General features: G+C 53.4%; 1 protein-coding gene across 1 annotated transcript in view; it reads left to right on the top strand.

Moving 5' to 3' along the window:
- The window catches only part of EFCAB8 (EF-hand calcium binding domain 8), a 105,021-nt gene that overhangs the window by 30,688 nt on the left and 53,901 nt on the right, over nucleotides 1-20,432 (top strand). Inside the window, 8 exon segments of the mRNA XM_063633685.1 lie at nucleotides 1,253-1,358; nucleotides 4,169-4,253; nucleotides 5,124-5,248; nucleotides 8,390-8,463; nucleotides 10,422-10,552; nucleotides 18,490-18,557; nucleotides 18,770-18,921; nucleotides 20,188-20,325. Coding sequence (XP_063489755.1) covers nucleotides 1,253-1,358; nucleotides 4,169-4,253; nucleotides 5,124-5,248; nucleotides 8,390-8,463; nucleotides 10,422-10,552; nucleotides 18,490-18,557; nucleotides 18,770-18,921; nucleotides 20,188-20,325 — 879 coding nt within the window.

The following is a 20,432-nucleotide window of genomic DNA, read 5'->3' as shown; positions in this document are numbered from 1 at the left end:
CTACATACCCCCCTTTTCTTTTGTTTTTTTTGAGACTGTGTCTCGCTCTGTCACCCAGGCTGGAGTGCAGTGGTGCAATCACGGCTCACTGCAGCCTCAACCTCCTGGGGTCAAGGGATCTTCCCACCTCAGCTTCCCAAGTAGCTGGGACTACAGGCATGCGCCACCATGTCCAGCTAATTTTTCTTTTTTGAGACGGAGTGTTGCTCTGTCACCCAGGCTGGAGTGCAGTGATGTGATCTCAGCTCACTGCAGCCTCTGCCTCCCGGGTTCAAGTGATTCTTCTGCCTCAGCCTCCTGAGTAGCTGGGATTACAGGCGAGCACCACCATGCCCAGCTAACTTTTGTATTTTTAGTAGAGACGGAGTTTCAACATTGGCCAGGCTGGTCTTGAACTCCCGACCTAGTGATCTGCCCACCTCGGCCTCCCAAAGTGCTGGGATTACAGGTGTGAGCCACTGCGCCTGGCCTTTTTTGTTAATTTTGTAGAGATGGGGGTCTCCCTATGTTGCCCAGGCTGGTCTCGAACTCCTGGGCTCAAGTGATCCTGCCACCTTGGCCTCTGAAAGTGCTGAGATTTCAGGCATGAACCCCTGTGCCCTTTTCTTTTTAAATGCGATAATGGAAGCATATTATAATGTTGCTTTTTACCTTGGTTTGTCACTTAATCATATCTCTTGGCAGCTCTTTATTGGCATGGGCGCAGTGTCTTTGTTCTTAATGTCTGGGTGGTGTCCATGGTGTGGATTGATATCAGCTGTGCTTTCCAGGTGGCTTCTGGCCTGTTGCTCTAACAGCAGCTGAGCATCCCCTTTGAGTAGATGCAAACACAGCCAGAGAAATGTCTTGGAAACAGATCCCTGGATCATGAGCTATGCATATTCAAGACTTTGGTTGTTGTTGTTGTTTTTTTGCGGGGGGAGAGGGGGACAGAGTCTCACTCTTGCCCAGGCTTGAGTGCACTGGTGTGTTCACGGCTCCCTGCAGCCAAGACTTTGATAGAACTGTGAGATTGCTCCAGAAAGGGGTTGTAAAGAAGGTTCTTTAAGCCCATTTTACAAATGTGGACACTGAGACCCAGGGAGGCTAGGGAGTTTATCCAAGGCCCCCATCACTAGTCTTAGTGGTAGTGCTAGGCTCCATGCCAGGTCTGTGGTGGCTCCAGGCCTTGTGTGGCAGGAGAGGTTCACCGGGAGCTGCACTAGCCTGAGTATGCGTCCCAGCCCATCTCCTCTGCTCTTCCTCTGGCCAGCTTAACCAGACCCAGCAGCTCCACAACCAGCCGATGTGGGTCGTTGACATGGTATGTCTGCACAATATGAACCTTGTTGCAGTTGCGTCTACCAAGCAAAAGATAGGTGAGTCCCTGGGGGCTCCCCAGCCCTGCTCTCAGCCACTGGGAGCCATGCATTTGTGCCTGGGAGAAGTCTGTTGGCTGAGCAACTGTGAACATGGATCACAGCCCCGGGGAGGACTGCCAGGTGGAGAGGCCTTAGTGCCAAGTAGGCAGGGGGTGGTCAGTGAATGTTCCAATGAATACAATGATGTTGAACAGACCCAAATTTACAAGCCAGAGGCTATACTGGTCTATCTCCGGTCCTGATTCTACCTCCTGCCTCTTGCTACTCCTAGTCCAGGCCCCCTTCACTCTCACTTAAATAGCCTCTCCTGGCCGGGTGTGGTGGCTCACTCCTGTAATAACAGCACTTTGGGAGGCTGAGGCAGGCAGATCACCTGAGGTCAGGAGTTCAAGACCAGCCTGGCCAACATGGTGAAACCCCGCCTCTACTAAAAATGTAAAAGTTACCCGGGAGTGGTGGCACATGCCTGTAATCTCAGCTACTCAGGAGGCTGAGGCAGGAGAACCGCTTGAACCTGGAGATGAAGGTTGCAGTAAGCCGAGATCACACCACTGCACTCCTGTGTGGGCAACAGAGAGAGACTCAGTCTTTAAAAAAAAAAAAAAAAAGAAAAAAGCCTCTCCTGCAGGCCGTGCTTCCCTGATGCCCCCAAAGGCAGGATGTGCATTTACAGTGCCCTCTGCAGAAAGCCTTCACCCTACCCCAGTGTTCTTAGGATGGAGGTGGGATCCTCAGTGTGGTCTGTGAGGCCTTCAGAGGTCTGAGCTCTGCTGCCTCCAGTAGTCTCCACCTGTTCCCTCCCTGTGGTGCTAAGGCCACTGTGGCCTCCTCTGGCAGGTGCTGTGGCCTCGGTCTCTCTGCTCTGCCATCCCTCCTGCCCCTCTCTCTGCCCCAACAGCCTCTGCTTTTCTTTTGGCGCTCATCTCAGAAGTTACTTCCTCCAGGAAGCCCTCCCTGACCCTCTAGTCCAAGATCCTCTGTTAAAAAGACCCCATGAGATTGTACCTCTTACCTTCCAGGTCCCCCTTTCATCTCACATGTATCAGTGTGCTTCTGTTTAGCACATGTCTCCTCCTCCAGACTGGAAGCTTCATGAGGTCAGGGACTGCATCTGTTCTGCTCAACTCAGTGTCTCAGTACCTGGTACCTTCTGGATGCTCAATAACTATTGAATGGATGGATGATGGATGAGGCCTCTGACTGAGCAGACGTGTAAGGTGGTCAGGAAGAGGAAATTAGTACATGAAATGACAGCTGGCGATATGAGGCTGAATGGGAGGAGAGAGCGGCTGTTCTGGAACAATCAGGGACTTTCGAATAAAAAGGACCTGGGTTCAGAGCCTGGTCCCACTGCTCTGTAGATGTCTGCCTTTGAGCAATTACTTTACCTCCCAGTGCCTCACTTTACCCAGAGGTAAAATGGGGCCAATGATACATGACTCCAGAGTGAGTGTGGCTTAGTAGTTAGGTGTGTGAAGCTGCTGGCATAGTGCCTGGCACATAGTGGGCAGTTAATCAACACTGACATCATTATGAGGCTAAATTGTGTGATACAGAGAAAGTGGCCAGGGCTAGAGAAATCTATCTGTGACCCGCCTGGGCTTTCCACTGTAACACCTGTTTCCTGGGGGCCCAGTGCTGTCCCGGGCATTCTCGCCCTTTATCCTCAGACAGCCCTGAGAATTTGGCATTAGAACCCCATTTATTTTTTATTTTTTTGAGACAGTCTCACTCTGTCACCCAGGCTGGAGTGCAGTGGCACAATCTCAGCTCACTGCAACCTCTGCCTCCCGGGTTTAAGTGATTCTCCTGCCTCAGCCTCCTGAGTAGCTGAACTAGGGATTCATTTACTTTGGTTGAAAAAAAAATATTGAATTCTGGTTCAATGATGGGCTGGACCTGGTCTGCTGGGCCCGTGTTTGTTGGCTTATCAGGTGTCTGGGATTACAGGCGCGTGCCACCACACCCGGCTAATTTTTGTATTTTTAGTAGAGATGGGGTTTCACCATGTTGGCCAGGCTGGTCTCCATCCCCTGACCTCAGGTGATCCACCCGCCTCAGCCTCCCACAGTGCTGGGATTACAGGTGTGAGCCATTGCAGCCAGCCTAGAACCCCATTTTAGAGATAATTGTGTCATCACTGCTGTCCTGATGGAGCAGCTGTCACCTGCTCGGAGGCACTCAGACGAGGCCAGAAGCAGGGGTGGAAGTGGCATCAGTGTGATCCCTGGCCTTTGTGGCCCCAGCCTAGTCCAGCCAGCGCTCCTCTTGTGACCTACAGCCCTCTGGGATGGCCCGCCACGTAGAGAGGCAGAGGAGGGCGAGAGGCTGCCGTTCAGATGCGGGAGACAGCACAACGGTGAGGCTGTTGCTCATCAGAGGCTGGAAGTGAGGCTGGATCTGTTGGAAGGAGTCAGATTTTTTTTTTTTTTTTTTAAATTTAGACAGGGTCTTGCTCTGTCACCCAGGCTGTAGTACAGTGGTACAATCACTACTCACTGCAGTCTCAAACTCCTGGGCTCAAGCAATCCTCTTGCCTTAGCCTCCCTAAGTGCTGGGATCACAGGCGTGAGCCACCACACCCAGCCTGGGATTTTATTCCAGCTGCAGTTGGAAGCCTTTGGTGGTTTTCAGTGGGGTTCCCGGTGGGAGGGTTTACTCTGTGAACAGCTGTCTGTGGTTGCCATGGGGGAAAAAGGGCTGAAGGGGCCAGAGATTCCTTGGGATAGCAATGAGGCTGCTCACCGTGACTGAAGACCTCCCAGGCATGGCTGTGGGCTCCATGTGGACTTCTGTCTTTCCCCCAGATTTCTTTGATATTAGTGACCACAAATGTGTCCGAGCCTTCACCTTTACTGATCTGGACAGCTGTGCCCTGGTCATGGACTACTGGTGAATCTCCACTGGGTGTTCCTCACATGAACCAGGAGGCCCAGGCCTCCTGCAGCAGCCGCATCACTGACTAGGGTTGGGGCCCCCAGAAAGCCTCCTTGGAAAGATCTGGAAATATCTCCCCACTGGCTCCAAGGCCCCAGTGTCTTCCTCCCCCACAGGCTGCTTCTCTCTCAGGGTTACCTCTCATGGTCACTCAGAGCTTGGAGTCATTGTCACTCCCCCACCCAAGACAGCCACCAAATCCCAGCAGAGGCTTGTCTGGCTGTGGCTGAGGACTCTGGGGACGTCACAGTGTATTGCGAGGGGTGACTTAACAAACGGCAGCTGGAGGACTAGGGATTCATTTGTTTTCATTGAAAAAAAAATTGAATTCTGGTTCAGTGATGGGCTGGATGTGGTCTGCTGGGCCCGTGTTTGTTGGCTCTTCAGGTGTCTTGGCAAGGCCAGAAAGTCTTGTTGGAACTGCCCTTGCTTCCAAGGAGGAGGGAAGCTGTTGGGGGGCCAGGGAGGGAGTGGAGTCTCCACAGCCTCTTTTTTTTTTTCTTTTTTTATGACTCAGAGTCTTACTCTGTGTCCCAGGCTGGAGTGCAGTGGCACCATCTCAGCTCACTGCAGCCTCCGCCTCCCAGGTTCAAGTGATTCTCCTGCGTCAGCCTCCCAAGTAGCTGGGATTACAGGTGCCCGCCACCACGCTTGGCTAATTTTTGTATTTTTAGTAGAGATGAGGTTTCACCATGTTGGCCAGGCTGGTCTCGAACTCCTGACCTCAGGTGATTAACTTACCTTGGCCTCCCAGAGTGCTGGGATTACAGGCGTGAGCCACCGCGCCTGGCCCACACAGCCTCTTCTATCTCCATCTTTCCGCAGGTCTGACTATCACAGAGGTGTGTTCTGCTATGGGGACGCCAAAGGCAACGTCATTGTCTTCACCTCCGAAAACATGACCAGTGGGCTGTTCAACCCCCGTATCCTCCCCAGGGCCTCCAAGTGGGGTAGCTAAGATGCTGGGGAAGGGGGCAGAGGCCTGGGCATGGCCTAGATGTGCGTGCTGAGCCCATCCTGGTCCCCGAGCCCCCCACTCCCTGCCTCTGCTCTGGAGTCTCTGGGAAGGCGTCTGCTTCTAAGCGCGGGGTGCATGCCACTCAGCTCAGCACAGAGGGAGAGGCGATGGGGGGCAGCAGAAGACCACGAGGGCTGGGGAGAGGGGCGGCCTCTCTGAGGTTGGGAGGCTGTGCGGGTGCGGTCTGGGGGTGCAGGACGCTTCTCACCCCAGCATGATGCCAGTGGTGGGACCCTGCGGAAGTCCTTCATCTACTCTGATCCTGGGTGAGAGCACGACGCTAACTTCCTCGGATGGTGGTGAGGAGGCATATGCTCTCCTTGGCTCTAGTGCTGCCTTTGGGTGGGCAGGGGCTGTCCTGGATGTGGGCTCTGTGGAGCCTGGGCATGGCCTGGCTGGCGTGGGTGAGTGGGCACAGCTGTGTCTGGAGCATCCCTTGCTGAGCGCTTTGCATGCATCACCTCCCATAATCCGCCCCTACTGTCAGGAGGGAGGAGCCGCTGCTGCAGCCCGTAATAAGAGGCAGAAAGGGTGAGGTCACCTGTACACGCCCCTGCCCGGTGAGCAGGGGCTAAGATCTGAAGTCCGGCCACCTGCCCTGGAGTCTGTGCTTTTAGCCTTTTGCTGGGCTGCATCCCACACTGATTAAACACAGGAGGAAGTCACTGAAGCTGTCCTGCGCAGGTCGCTAGATCCCCAGACAATATGGCTCAGGGCTGCCTAGGGAACTCATCTGAACTGGAGCCTCTCTAGAATCCAGCCTTCCACGCACAGTGCTGGCTCTCCAGCTTGCCTCACATCCACCAGGAGGCCCAGGCCACCAGGGGCCCCATGCAGGGCCACCGACCCCTCTTCCAGCCAGAGTTACTAAGCAGGACACTCCAGGGGTTCCCAGGCCTTAGTAACAGGCCCCTGGCAGCGTCCCCTGCTGGCAGAGCAGGGACAGATCCTGTCCTGGACACAGCAGTGGGCTGGCACCCTGCTTGCCTCATTGGCCTCGGGTGCCTGCCCTGCCCTGAGCCGCCCACTCAGCTGCTTGAGCCTAGTCACTCTGTGCCACCCTGGGAACTGGCATGGGAGGTTGTGGTGGTCTTTGGGCCACATGGTGAATGGGATATCGAAGGAGGCAGATGACACTGGTTGGGCAGGAGTCCTTCCATGCCAACAGCTGATTGAAGGCTAGGGACAAACATGAAGATGAGGTGGGCCCAGTGTGTGTACTTGGGAGGAGATGGACAGACCCAGGTATGCACCCCAGCTCTGTGTGACCTGGAGCCAGTTGCTTAACCTCTCTGTGCCTCAGTTCCCTTATTCAAATAGGGATGGCCCTACTTCCCTGATAGCTTTGGTATAAGAAACGTGGAAAGTTAGGCACCTAGTAAGTGCACAGTGACTATGCTATGACTTCTTCCCTGCCCTCCCTCACAGCCTAGTAGGAGAGACAGGCAGGTAAACTGATGATTAAACCATAGTGCATCATAAAGCTGACTCCTGCCTGTGCCCGTGCACGACCAGCCCCACTCTGGCAGTCTTGGGCAACTTTCCACCCCTCCCTGGGACTTACTTTGCAAGCTTCCTCCTGCCCTTGCAAGATGGGGCTGGTGACTTTGCAGCAGTACAACGCTTGGCATCAGCCCCCAGATCCATCCTTGCTGTCTCTTCCCTCCTCCATCCCTGGGAGGGAACCTGAGCCTAGACTGCCCCAGCATTTGTGACCCGCCTCCTTAAACTGCTCTGACGGAGGACCCATGTTTGTCCCTGACGGTGCTGGCTCTACTCGTCTGTGTCAGATTGGCTTTGCTTTCCCTGAAGATCCATCAGCTGCTGGCCTTGAATGGTTTCGGCAGCCGGGAGATGGTAAGCCCCATGAGGGCTGCACCTGGCGTGTCTGAATTCCTCCAGGCAGGCTTGTTTTATTTTATTTAAGGTTTTTTTTTTTTTGTTGTTGTTGTTGTTTTTTTTGCATTTTTGAGACAAGGTCATACTCTGTTGCCCAGGCTGGAGTGTAGTGGTATGATCATGGCTCACTACAGCTTTAATCTCTTGGGCTCAAGTGATCCTCCCACCTTAGCCTCCCAAGTAGCTGGGACCACAGGCATGCCACCACCACTTCTGGCTAATTTTTAATTTTTTTAATTTTTTATTTTTTTGTAGAGATAGGTTCTCACTGTGTTGTCCAGGCTGGTATCTTTTTTTTTTTTTTTCTTTTGAGGCAGAGTCTCGCTCTGTCGCCCAGGCTGGAGTGCAATGGTACGATCTCGGCTCACTGCCACCTCCGCCTTTTGGGTTCAGGTGATTCTCCCGCCTCAGCCTCCTGAGTAGCTGTGATTACAGGCACACACCACCATGCCCGGCTAATTTTTGTATTTTTGTAAAGACAGGGTTTCACTATGCTGGCCAGGCTGGTCTTGAACTCCTGACCTCAGGTGATCTGCCCGTCTCGCCCTCACAAAGTGCTAGGATTACAGGCGTGAGCCACCGTGCCCGGCCCAGGCTGGTCTCTTAACTCCTGGCCTCAAGTGACCTTCCCACCTTGGCCTCCTAAAGTGCTGGGATTACAGGTGTGAGCCACTGCACCTGGCCCAGACATGCTTATTTTATGATGCATGCCTGAAACTTCTACTTTTTGGAACCAGTGCTTTCTGGACAAGGGGTGCATGTAGTTTGAGGCATGATGGCAAACTCCCAAGTGATTACTTTTCAGAATAAAAAGAGCCTAGAGTCTCAATTCCTTCTCCACTCCAGCAAAGATGGAGCTCCCTAATGAAGAATCAGCTTGTTTAGACTGCAGCACCTAGGAAGCGTGAGGTGCCCTGAAATCTGGTTCTAGTTCTGCCATGCACTGGCAGGGGCACTCTGGGATGCAGCAATGATCTGCCTGAGTCTTTTTCCTGGGGTGGGGGCACTCCGCTGAGCTCACCAGGACACAGTGAGGCGCCAGTGAGGGTTTGGGTGGAAAAGCCTTTTGAGAAGCACAGGAGTTGCAAGCCAACTCAAGACGTCTTCTGAGGCTTTGCTTGCCGAGCAAAGGGGGAAAGCTGCTGATGTGGACCTTGGTTTTTTCCCCTATCAGATCACTGGATCAAAGTTTCCTTGCAGAAACTCTTAAATGAGAAGTCTGCTTTGCATAGAAGCTACCGGCTGAAGGTGAGTTGTTTCTTTCCTTGGCCTGTTACAATGGTAATTATCTGTACACACGCACCACTCAGAATAAATGCAAAAAGTGGATTTACTCCCTGGGTTCAGTCTTAGCCCTTGGGGTTTGGTCTCTGGAAACAGGTTGCGGTAGCTGTTGGATCCCGTCAGCTCTATCTGCAGACCACATCTCAGTGTGTGCCATGCCCCTCTCACTACCGCCATTGCTAAGCCCTGGTCCTGGCCGACACCGCCTTGCTCCTGGATGGCTGCAGTGGCCTCTAGCTGGGTTCCCCACTTCCTTTCTTCGTGCAGCACTGTCTCCATTCAGGGCCAGAGGAATGGTGAGTTAGAAATACAGTTGAGTCACCCCGATAGCTTCTCATCATATTTGGAACAAAATCTCAAGTCTTTACCATGGCCGTCAGGACGTGAGGTGATCTGGCTCCTGCTTGCAAGCTCTGGGCTTGTTTTCAACCTTCCTTCTCCCCATCTGCTCTCCTGCAGAGGTGCAGGCTCCTCTGCTGTTCCCTGAATGCACTCAGCCCCTTCCTGCCTCTGTGCCTCGGCATGTGCTGCGCCTTCAGGCCGCGGGGCTCTCCCCCAAGTACCTGTATTCCTCCTATCTACTTCCTGTGGTCCCAAGCAGCCATCCTAGGACAGCCCTGTGCCCACCTCTGCTTTCATACCTTCACCCGCAGTGTTTACCAGCTCCCAGCTATGTGTGGTCCGACCATTGATTCCTCATGCTGTCACCTTCACGAGATGGACAGCTCCTCGAGGGCAGGGACTTCATGCTCTTGGTTGTCTCCAGTGCCTAAAATAGTACCCTGCACTTGGCGGGCTCCCAATACATTTGCTGCACAAATGAATGAATGAATGACGCACTCAGGGCGGTCTGGGTGGTCCAACAGGCCTGCACTGACCTTTTTTTTTGGTTGAGTCAGGGCCTTACTCTGTTGCCCTGGCTGGCGTGCAGTGGTGCGATCATGGCTCACTGCAGCCTTGACCTCCCAGGCTTAGGTGATCCTCCCACCTCAGGCCCTTGAGTAGCTGGGACTACAAACACCACACCCAGCTAATTTTTTTATTCTTTTTTTGAGATGGGGCCTCACTGTGTTCCCCAGGCTGGTCTACCCACCTTGGCCTCCCAAAGTGCTGTTTACAGGCATGAGACACTGCAGCTGCTCTTCTGTCTTCTGTGGGAAGCTCATCTTGGGCTTGGTTTTCCCTCCAGGTCTCACTCAGCGTCTTGGATTCGGTGCCTTCATTGCGACAGATGCTTGGTGACAGTGTGTGTAAAATCCAGCTCAGGGTCTTGCATGTAGAAAGCACCGAAGAAATATTTGATGAGCCAATCTCTCCAACCTGCCTTTTCCATTCTTGTCCTGGAGAGGAAAATCTCTAGATTGGGAGGCCAAGCACTGGTCCAGGTCACAGAGTTGGCGCCAGAGAATTCAGAGCCCAGCCAGCCCCTTCAACTGCGTGTCATCTTTTGTGGCTCAAGTTGCAGCGAAATGCACATTCTCATGCCCTCCGTGCTTCCGTGAGCACTCCATGCTGTGACAAACATGGAGGGTGGCAGTGGACTGGGAGCACATCCCGTCTGTAGAGGGGGCTCCCTGTGGATAACTAGACTGTGGCCTGGACAGACTTGAGTTCATCCTTTCTCTCCTCGTGGGAGATGATTAGTACGGGCCTGACCTTCCCCATCCTCTAACTTACAAGATTTCAAATGAAAGCAGGCTTGTGTGCTTTTAAGCATTTTCAGTGACAAGTGATGGCCAGTGCTGGTCATAGGACCTGGGCTAGGATTGCGGGGCCACATCACTTTGTGATCACTAGGAGAAGGGCATTAGACTCCGTGATCTCTGGGCGCCTCCAGTCCTGACACCTGGTCATGTTCTGGGGGCTGGGCCTGGAAAGTTGTCCTTGGGTGGAGTCTCCCACCATTGCTACTGTCTTCCCAGGCTCTCCATCCCAACTGGTGTCAGCAGGTCAAGTTCATCCCCCAGATGAACGTGGTGGTGTCCTGTTCGGCCATCGAGAAGTCCTTTCTGGTGCTGACGATATTGCCAGCCAAAGCCTCTGAGAAACCCAGGTAAGAAGTGCTGCTCTCCTGGCTAAGGCGGTGGGGCTGGAAGGGAGGGGGGTGGTGAGTGGACTGTGGGGGCTGACAGTGGCAGATGGTGGTTGGTGTATGGAATCTGGAGTTTAGTTTTTCCAGCATCGCCACCAGCAGCATGGTGAGAACACAGTAGCTTCTTTTATCTCCCAATCTATATGCAAAACTCAGCATAGAAGCCAGCACAGAGTGAGTGGCAGTCAGTGAAATGTTTTCTGAATGAAGGGATGACTGTGAGTTACTTTCTCCTCTGTCACCCTCAGTTCCCTCATCTGTGAAAGGGTGTGAAAGCACGTACCTCACTTCCTCAAGGGTTGCGTGAGGGAATCCTCTGTGGTACGTGTTCAGTAACTGGCAGCATTGGTTCTTTGCGGATGGTTACAATCTGTTTCCTTCAGTCTGGATTCCTCTACCCTAGAGTGAAGTTTTTTCTTTTCTTTTGAAAAACTAGTTAATCACTGGGTGTGGTGGCTCACGCCTGTAATCCCAGCACTTTGGGAGGCCAAGGCGGGCGGATCACGAGGTCAGGAGATCGAGACCATCTTGGCTAACATGGCGAAACCCCATCTCAACTAAAAATACACACACAAAAAAAAATTAGCTGGGCGTGGTGGTGGGCACCTGTAGTCCCAGCTACTTGGGAGGCTGAGGCAGGAGAATGGCGTGAACCCAGGAGGCGGAGCTTGCAGTGAGCCGAGATTGCGTCACTGCACTCCAGCCTGGGGGACAGACCGAGACTCCGTCTCAAAAAAAAAAAAAAAAAAGAAAAACCAGTTAATCACACAAGTATGTATTAAATGCATTGTCCATGTAAAAAATGAAAACATTATAAAGAAGGTTGGAGTCCTGAGGGGCCCCCTCCTTATTCAATCCCCATTCCCTGACCTAGTTATCGAAAGCCACCACTTCTGTTTTTTTTGTTTTTTTTTTTCTTTTTGTGACAGAGTTTCACTCTTGTTGCCCAGGCTGGAGTGCAATGGTGCGATCTCAGCTCACCACAACCTCTGCCTCCCGGGTTCAAGCGATTCTCCTGCCTCAGCCTCCCGAGTAGCTGGGATTACAGGCATGCACCACCATGCTTGGCTAATTTTGTATTTTTAGTAGAGACGGAGTTTCTCCATGTTGGTCAGGCTGGTCTCGAACTCTTGACCTCAGGTGATCGGTCTGCCTTGGCCTCCCAAAGTGCTGGGATTACAGGCATGAGCCACCGCGCCTGGCCCACTTCTGTTCTTTCACTGTGTGGCTTCTACTGTGCAGTTTACTGTAGATAAACTGGTAGGTATGTTCTCTCGTGGAGTCTTCCTGCTGGGTTGCTCTTGCCCCTGCAGTTTTCCTCCAGCCCCTAGTCTTTGCCTGGAGCCTTTGGGGCTCTGACATTTTGCTCCTGCACAGGCTGAAGATTGAGCCTCAGGAGAGTCTTTTTGGGGGAACAGCAGGAGATTTAAGGCCTGTACCGGGGAGAGACTGGGTGAGGCCAGGGTGGGGTTGGGGCAGAGACGGAGGGCCATTTAGACCCGTGTCTGTCCCTTTCTGTCCTGGTTGTTTTTCAGGGGAAATTTCAATCCTGAGATGATAAAGCTAATTTAGTCCAACTCCTCATTTTACAGATGGGAAACCTGAAGCTTAGGGAGGGGAAGTGACTGTCTTAGAGCAGACACTTGAGCTGGAGTTTTATCTTGGGCCTCATTATATGTCCAGTGCCTTTTTTTGGTTTGTTTTGTTTTTTGAGACGGAATCTTGCTGTGTCACCAGGTTGGAGTGCAGTGGCGCAATCTTGGCTCACTGTAACCTCCGCCTCCTGGGTTCAAGCAACTCTCCTGCCTCAGCCTCGCTAGTAGCTGGGACTACAGGCACGCGCCCCCACGCTCAGCTAATTTTTGTATTTTTATTTTTTATTTTATTTTTATTTTTTTATTTTTTTTGAGACGGAGTTTCACTGTGTTGCCAAGCTGGAGTGCAGTGGCACAATCTTGGCTCACTGCAACGTCCGCCTCACGGGTTCAAGCAATTCCCCTGCCTCAGCCTCCTGAGTAGCTGGGACTACAGGTGGGCACCACCACACTCGGTTAATTTTTTTTTTGTATTTTAGTAGAGACGGGCTTTCACCATGTTGGCCAGGATGGTCTTGATCTCCCAACCTTGTGATCCACCCACCGCAGCCTCCCAAAGTGCTGGGATTAGAGGCGTGAGCCACCATGCCCGGCTTAATTTTTGTATTTTTAGTAGAGGTGGGGTTTCACCATGTTGGCCAGGATGGTCTCGATCTCTTGACCTCGTGATCCGCCCACCTTGGCCTCCCAAAGTGCTGGGATTACAGGCATGAACCACTGCGCCCGGCCGCCCAGTGCCTTTTTAACCAAACAGTGCACTATGTACATTTCTAGACAAGTCCTGGAGCTCCCTGCAGGCCGAAAAAAGGGACCTCCGGGAATGTCTGATGTGAAGGGGAAGTTTCGGTCTTGGGTTCAGTGCTTTGAATGGGGCCGTGTGGCAGGAGTTTGCTTGGAGCTATTTGCTGAGGCTGTCTGCATTGGTGATGGTATCACTTAGTGTATATTGGGGTGTCCAATCTTTTGGCTTCCCTGGGCCACATTGGAAGAAGAAGAATTGTCTTGAGTCACACATAAAATACACTAACACTAACAATAGCTGATGACCTAAATAAAAATCACAAAAAAATCTCATAATGTTATAAGAAAGTTTATGAATTTGTGTTGGGCCACATTCAGAGCTGTCCTGGGTTGCATGAGGCCCATGGGCTGTGAGTTGGACAAGCTTGGTGTATAAGATATGTGTTTCATTCAGATCTTGTTTTATTGAGTCCCGATGGCAGGAGGATATCAGGGGGTCACCTCACCAGGGCCAGGAGGGCCTCCGTGGGCCGGGCCTGCTGCCTTCCTGACCTCATTGCCTCCACCTGCCCACTCAGCTCCACTGGCCTTCTTCAGGCTCAGGCGTGCTCCTGCCCCAGGGCCTTTGCACAGCTCCGCTGTCTGTGGTATGCTCTTGTTATTGATTGACTGATTGATTGATTGATTGAGACAGAGTCTTGCTGCAATGCCCAGGCTGGAGTGCGGCGGTGTGATTTCGGCTCACTGCAACCTCCACCTCCCCGGTTCAAGCGATTCTCCTGCCTCAGCCTCCCAAGTAGCTGGGATTACAGGCATGTGCCATCATGCCTGGCTAATATTTGTATTTTTAGTAGAGACGGGTTTCACCATGCTGGCCAGGATGGTCTTGATCTCTTGACCTCATGATTCGCCCGCCTCGGCCTCCCAAAGTGCTGGGATTACAGGCATGAGCCACCGTACCTGGCCTTGTTTTTTAAATTAATTAATTTTAAATTAATATTTTCATTATAAAAAGTTTCAAACACACACAAAAATAGATAAAATAGTATAATTCTTTCATATCACCTAGTAGCTAGTCCACGTTAATATTTCTCTAAGTACCTCAGAGTATCTTCTTACAATATTTGGAACTAGATGTAAGCACGGTTCTGGGATGGTTTTGAGAAGAGAACTGGTATGGTCTGACTTATATGTTGCAGGTGGAGTGTCCATGGGCAGGGGTGGCGGTGAGGACACCAGTGAGGAGGCCATTGCAATAGTTGAGGCTGCATAGGATGGTGGCCTGGAGCTGGGCTGTGTTGTGGGATGGAGGGATTGGAGATGTATTTTTGGGGTAGGGTAGAGAATATATTTACACACACAAACACAGAGACACATGCTCCCTTCCTTCAGCCTGGGTGACAGAGCAAGACCCTGTCTTCAAAAAAAACAAAAGGCTCCATTCATGTCAGACACGGTGGCTCCCTCCTGTAATCCTAGCACTTAGGGAGGCCAAGGCAGGAGGATCCCTTGAGGCCAGGAGTTCAAGACCAGCCTGGGCAACACAGCAAGATCCCATCTATACAAAAAATTTAAAAATTAGCTGGGAGTGGTGGCACACCCCATGCATTCTTGTCTGCATGCAGTGCAATGTGCAGGCCAGCAGGTGGCACCATTGACCACTTGCTGGTCTCCCGCTTTGGCAATGCCATCTTAGGGCATAGCCTCTGCGGGTGGGGCCTGGCACTGGCACCCCAACCTCTGCCTCTGGAGTCAACCTCAGCCTCCAAGGCAGTGTGGGTCTGAGGCTCTGGCTTCCCTGCAGCCAGCCTCACCTGAGTTCTCAGATGGTTCGAGCCAGGAGCAAATCGGATGGAGCGGGTGTGGTAGCAGGAGCCGGTGCTGAGTGTGTGGACTGACCCCCGGCGTCTCCTCGACTGTGCCCTCTTCCTTCACTTCTGCCACCACCACCTAGTTGAAGCCGCCATCATCTCCCACCTGAGCTGCTTGCCCTGGCCCTCTTAGCAGCCTCACCGTATCCCCTCAGGCCACGTTCCCTGACCCACGGCCATCAATAAATCTGATCCAGCCAGGGCCCTGTATGGAGCCTTCAGCGGCTCCTGGCCAGGGCTGTGGATTGGGCCCTGCCCACCTCGCCCACGTCCTCTCATGCCCTCTCCTCCTGGCCCACCTGGTGCCCACCACACCAGCCTTACATAGGCTGCTCCCTCCAGCTGAAGCCCCACCCCTCCCTTGGGCTCCCCAGGGCCGACTCCTTCTCACCCTTCAGGTCTCCGCTGCCCTGGACCCTCCTCAGAGAGGCTGGCAGAAGTGAGCCTCCTTCTGTTGTCCTCTGTCAAAGCCATGTGCTTACGTCCCTTGCAGGACTTGCAACGATTTGTAAATGTCCATCTCCCTTCTGTGTGTCCACTTCCTCCTGCTGTTTCCCTCTAGAAGGGAAACCCCCTATGGCAGAAGCCTCATGTCTGTGCCCCTGGTAATCCTGGCAGGAGTAGGAGCCAGGAAATCTTTGTTGATGAATACATGAATCTGTCTGAAATAATTTCTACTAACATTTTGGTGACCATTCTTCCAGAACATTTTTTGGCAGCACATATATGTGTGGAGGGAGGAATATCTGGTTTGGCAATAATTGAAATATGTGTACTGCCATCTGTTCTCTTTGAAGCTTTGATTTTTAGAGGAATCCTTGTGGCTCTGGACAGATGATTTAAAGAGGAGCAAGGCTGGAGATGAAGGAACTGGCTGGGAGGCTGATACGGCAAAGTCAGGGGCCTGGGCTAGCAGCAGCCATGGGAGCGGAGGGAAGTGGGCAAGGAGGACTTGGGGCCAGGCTGGATAATGGGAGCCACGGTGTTGTCCAGGTTGATGCCCAGGCACCTGATATGGCCCCCCCGGGAGTGGTGGAAGGGCCGGGTCAGGGGTCACTTCAGTGGAGGGCATGCTGTGTCAGGGGGCCGGGGGCCCTACTACAGATGCCTTTGGATGGATTTTTTGTTGTTTTTTTTTCTGAGGCAGGGTGTCATTCTGTTACCCAGGCTGGAGCTCACTGTAACCTCAAACTCCCAGGCTCAAGCGATCCTCCTGCCTTACCTTCCTAAGTTGCTGGGACTGCAGGTGCACCACCACGCCCAGCTAATTTTTAATTTTTTTGTACAGATGGGATCTTGCTGTGTTGCCCAGGCTGATCTTGAACTCCTGGCCTCAAGGGATCCTCCTGCCTTGACCTGCCAAAATGCTGGGATTACAGGCGTGAGCCACCATGTCTGGCCTGAATAGAGTCTTTTTGTTTTTCTTCGTGGACAGGTTCTTGCTCTGTCCCCCAGGCTGGAGTGCAGTGGCATGATCACAGCTCACTGCAGCCTCAACCTCCTGGGTTCTAGCAATCCTCCCACCTCAGCCTTGCAAGTATTTGGGACTGCAGGTGCACCACCATGCCCAGCTAATTTTTAATTTTTTTGTACAGATGGGATCTTGCTGTGTTGCCCAGGCTAGTCTTGAACTCCTGGCCTCAAAGGATCCTCCTGCCTCGACCTGCCGAAGTGCTAGGATTGCAGGTGTGAGCCACCACACCTGAATGGAGTTTTTTTTTTTTTTTTTTTTTTTTTTTTTTTGAGGCGGTGGTGGGGTACGGGTACTGAGTCTTTCTCTGTCGCCGAGGCTGGAGTGCAGTGGTGCAATCTTGGCTCACTGCAACCTCCGCCTCCCAGGTCCAGGCGATTCTCCTGCCTCAGCTTCCCGAGTAGCTGGGATTACAGACACATACCACCATGCCTGGCTAATTTTTGTATTTTTAGTAGAGGTAAGGTTTTACCATGTTGGCCAGGCTGGTCTGGAACTCCTGACCTTAGGTGATCCGGAGACCTTTGGCCTCCCAAAGTGCTGGGATTATAGGCGTGAGCTACTGTGCCCGGCCAGAATGGAGTTTTGAAGAGTCTAGTAGAAGGAGCTGGCGGGGCAGGATGTTGTGGATGAGAGGCATGGGCATAGGCACAGAGCATCTGGGGCTCTTAGGCCTGTGAGGGCTACAGGGCCCTGGCCTTCCTGGAACTCCTGTCTGGGCCTCTCCAGCCCTCTGAGCCTCACCTGGCCCTAATGAGCCTTTCCTCTCCTTGATCGCTGCTTACTGAGCTTCCTGCCACCTCCTACCATGTCTACCCTAGGTCTGAATCCTGACCCCTGTGTGGGAGGAGTAATATTTTTTCTTCACCCATTGTAAGGTTTATGGCTGAGACCCTGATGACCAAGGCAGATGAACAAGAGAAAAGCATATGCACATTTAAGTTTCATGACATGGGAGCCTTCAGGAAAAAACCCAAAGAGACAGGGACGCCTCTGTATTTTCATGTGAAGTTTGATGAAGAATGGACAGTCATGCAGGACGATTGGACTAGTACCATCTGATGGCAGTAAACTGTTTGTCCAGACCCCCCTCTGTGTCCCTGTGTCTTCAGAAATAAGGACATTGGGGCCGGGTTGGGTGGCTCATGCCTGTAATCCCAGTACTTTGGGAGGCCATGGTGGGTGGCTCACCTGAGGTCAGGAGTTCCAGACCAGCCTGGCCAACGTGGTGAAGGCCCATCTCTTCTAAAAATACAAAAATTAGCCAGGCGTGGTGGTGTGTACCTGTAATCCCAGCTACTCGGGAGGCTGAGGCAGGAAAATCACTTGAACCTGGGAGGTGGAGGTTGCAGTGAGCCAAGATGGCACCACTGCACTCCAGCCTGGGCGACAGAGTGAGACTCCATCTCAAACAAACAAACAAACAAACAAATGGACATTCCTTTCCCCCAGGTATAGGTATAGAGTGGACACTATGGAATCAATGTTCTATGACCTGCTTCAGGGAGAAGGCTAGGGGAAGACAAGTGCGGCCCTCCTTCTGCTTCTGCTGTTGTCTCAAATGCCAAGGTGCCATATTTTGGGGTAGCATGTCTTAAACCCCATAACCCCCATCGTTTGCAACCTGTGTGACCTTGGGGGAGCTCCTTGACTTTTCCTTTTGGTGTCTCTATCCCTAGCGCAGGGCAGTTCTATTCTTGGGCATTGTATGAGATGTCCAGATGATGCAGGAGACAGCACCCCGCATGGGGACCACATGTAGCCAGGGTGGGGCACCTGGGAGCTTCCTTTCTGTCCCTCCCTTGGAGCCCCGCTTTTTTCTTGATTTGTATCATGGATGGGAAGATGCTTGTCCCAGTACAGTTGATGTGAAAATCAAATTTGCCCTTGGAATGAGGCCAAGTGCTTTACAAATGTCAGGAGTCGCTCCTGCCTGGGAGCTGTCTCTACCTGGAAGGTGGCATCTGCCCTGTGGGCTGTTGGTTTGGGGCCAGGACTGGGCCGCTGCTTTGCCTGTGGTGCTGAGCCCTGACTTGGCTGCAGGGTGAACCCTGGGTGGTCTCTGGGGCTGCTCCTCTCCTAGGATGGAGAGGTAGTGACTCCTCCCTAGGCCTCCTGGGAGGCTCTGCCTCTAGCTCCTCCCACCCCAGGCTCAGTCTCAGAGGCTCCCTTGGGGCGACTGCTCCCAGCCCTGCAGCCCTCACTCCTTTGATATTGTAGGTTGTCAGTGCTGCATTTAAGGAAAGGGATTCTTTGCTTTGATTACTGCCCGGACAGGAACTTCCTGGGTAAGTCACCTTCATGTCACCCAGAAGCTGCTGGGGGAGGGCTTCTGGGGATGGGGGGACCACCAGAGCTCAGGAGAGGGCTGCACAGCTTCTGGCCTCTGTCTGGCTTCCTCTCCTGCTGCTCTTGTCCCCACTTCTGGGCATCACCTTCACCAGTGGGTGAAGGTCCCCAGTGGAGGCCCCTGGGACTGACACCCAGGTCTTGACCCCAGTGACTGGTGGCTACGATGCCTTCATCCACCTGTGGAACCCCTTTGTCTCAAAGAGGCCTGTGTGGCTGATGAAGGGACATCAGACCTCAGTGACGCACATCCTCGTGGACAGCAGGAACAACAGCATCCTCATCAGTGTCTCCAAGGACAAGGTCCGCCCCGACAGTCCGCCCGATATCCTTCTGTTCCTCAGAAAAACACACTGGCCAGAGGAATGGCATGACCTCCCTGCCCACGGCCCCATATCTGGCCAAAGGCCTAGTGGGAGGGGCCCCGGGTGGGAGGAAGGCGAGGGTGGCCATGGACCTCTGAGCATGTCCCCAGAGCTGGGTTCCCAGGTAGCCCAGCCTGGCTTCTAACTTTGTGACCCTGGCAAGTCCTTCCCTTTTCTGAGCCTCAGTCCTCAGTCTCCTCATCCATAGAATGGGCTGTTGAGTGGTTTAGAGAACCAGCAGCAAAACAGCAGTGCAATGTCTGGCGCAGGGGAGTTGTGCAATGCATGGCAGCCGTTCCCCTGCGCTGCCCCTGCCCTCGATCTGCACCTCTCAGCTGCTCTAGTGACCCCTCCTCGGCTGCCTGGCCATGAGGGCCGGGCTTGGCCTTTCCCCCATGCCAGGGCTCCCACTTGGGACCGCCACTGCGCTCCTCTGCAGCTGTAGGCTCAGGATACTGCCCCGTCTGCTGGGCTGTGGGCCCACAGTGCTGGGGGCCCTCCTTTAGGGGACAGGTTACATTTTCCAGGACTCGGAGATGGAGAATTGTCAGGGCCCTCAGGGTCACCCAGACCACCCTCTCCAGCATATCCACACACCCTCCTATCTGGAACTTTCCCAGAAGCCCTGGGAGCTGGGATCATCGCCTCTGATGAAGGGTCTGAGTCTGGGGGCATGGGGACAGGGACGGGCTCGCTGAGGTCCCCAGTCGGCCACGGGCAGAGGATGCCTCCAAGAAGTGAGGGTCTTGGAGGGACTTCTGTGGGGCCCTCTAGGGAAAGTTCCTTCACCTGGGAGGAATGGGAGGGGCCCCTCTGGGGACAGACAGGCCACTGTGGCAACTATGTTGGTAGCCACTATCGGACTGTGTCCCAGGCTGGAGTGGCAGCAATGGAGGGCCGGGGGGCCAGCATGTGCTGCCTGGCTTGGCTTTTGTACCCAGCCAGTGAATTCAGCTGCTCCAACAGGGTGGAGGCCTGGGGGCAGGCTGGGGGGTGGAGCTGTGCCCGGCCCTCACTCACTGTGTACCTGGGTTATCTGAACACAAAAGTAGCCTCTCTGCTGCTGGGTGTGATGGTGTGTTGGAAGTGCTTGGACGGACAACGTGCCCTGGCCTTGCTCGCCGGAGGCACCTCCAAGGCTTCAGGAGCCGGCTACATCCCTGAGCACCCATGCTCAGCCTCTTGCCTATTTCCCATCCCCTAGAATATTCGCGTGTGGGACATGCTGGACTACATATGCCTCCAGTCCTTCTGCGGGAAGTTTTTTGCTCTGGGAAACTGCCCCATCACCAGTGCTTACTTCTTGGTGAAGGACAATACCCTCATCTGCAGCACCTACTCAGTGAGTGCTGTCCCAGGAGGGAGTGGGGTCGAGGCCGCAGGTGGAGGGCCAGGGCCTGAATCCCGTGGGATACCCAAGGGGTGGCAGCGTCCTGTCCCTCCTGGGAC

The sequence above is a fragment of the Symphalangus syndactylus genome, chromosome 24, assembly GCF_028878055.3.
Source record: "Symphalangus syndactylus isolate Jambi chromosome 24, NHGRI_mSymSyn1-v2.1_pri, whole genome shotgun sequence".
In the NCBI taxonomy this organism is placed as follows: domain Eukaryota; kingdom Metazoa; phylum Chordata; class Mammalia; order Primates; family Hylobatidae; genus Symphalangus; species Symphalangus syndactylus.
Note: the sequence above shows the minus strand (reverse complement) of the source record. Positions and strands in the feature narration are given on the sequence as shown.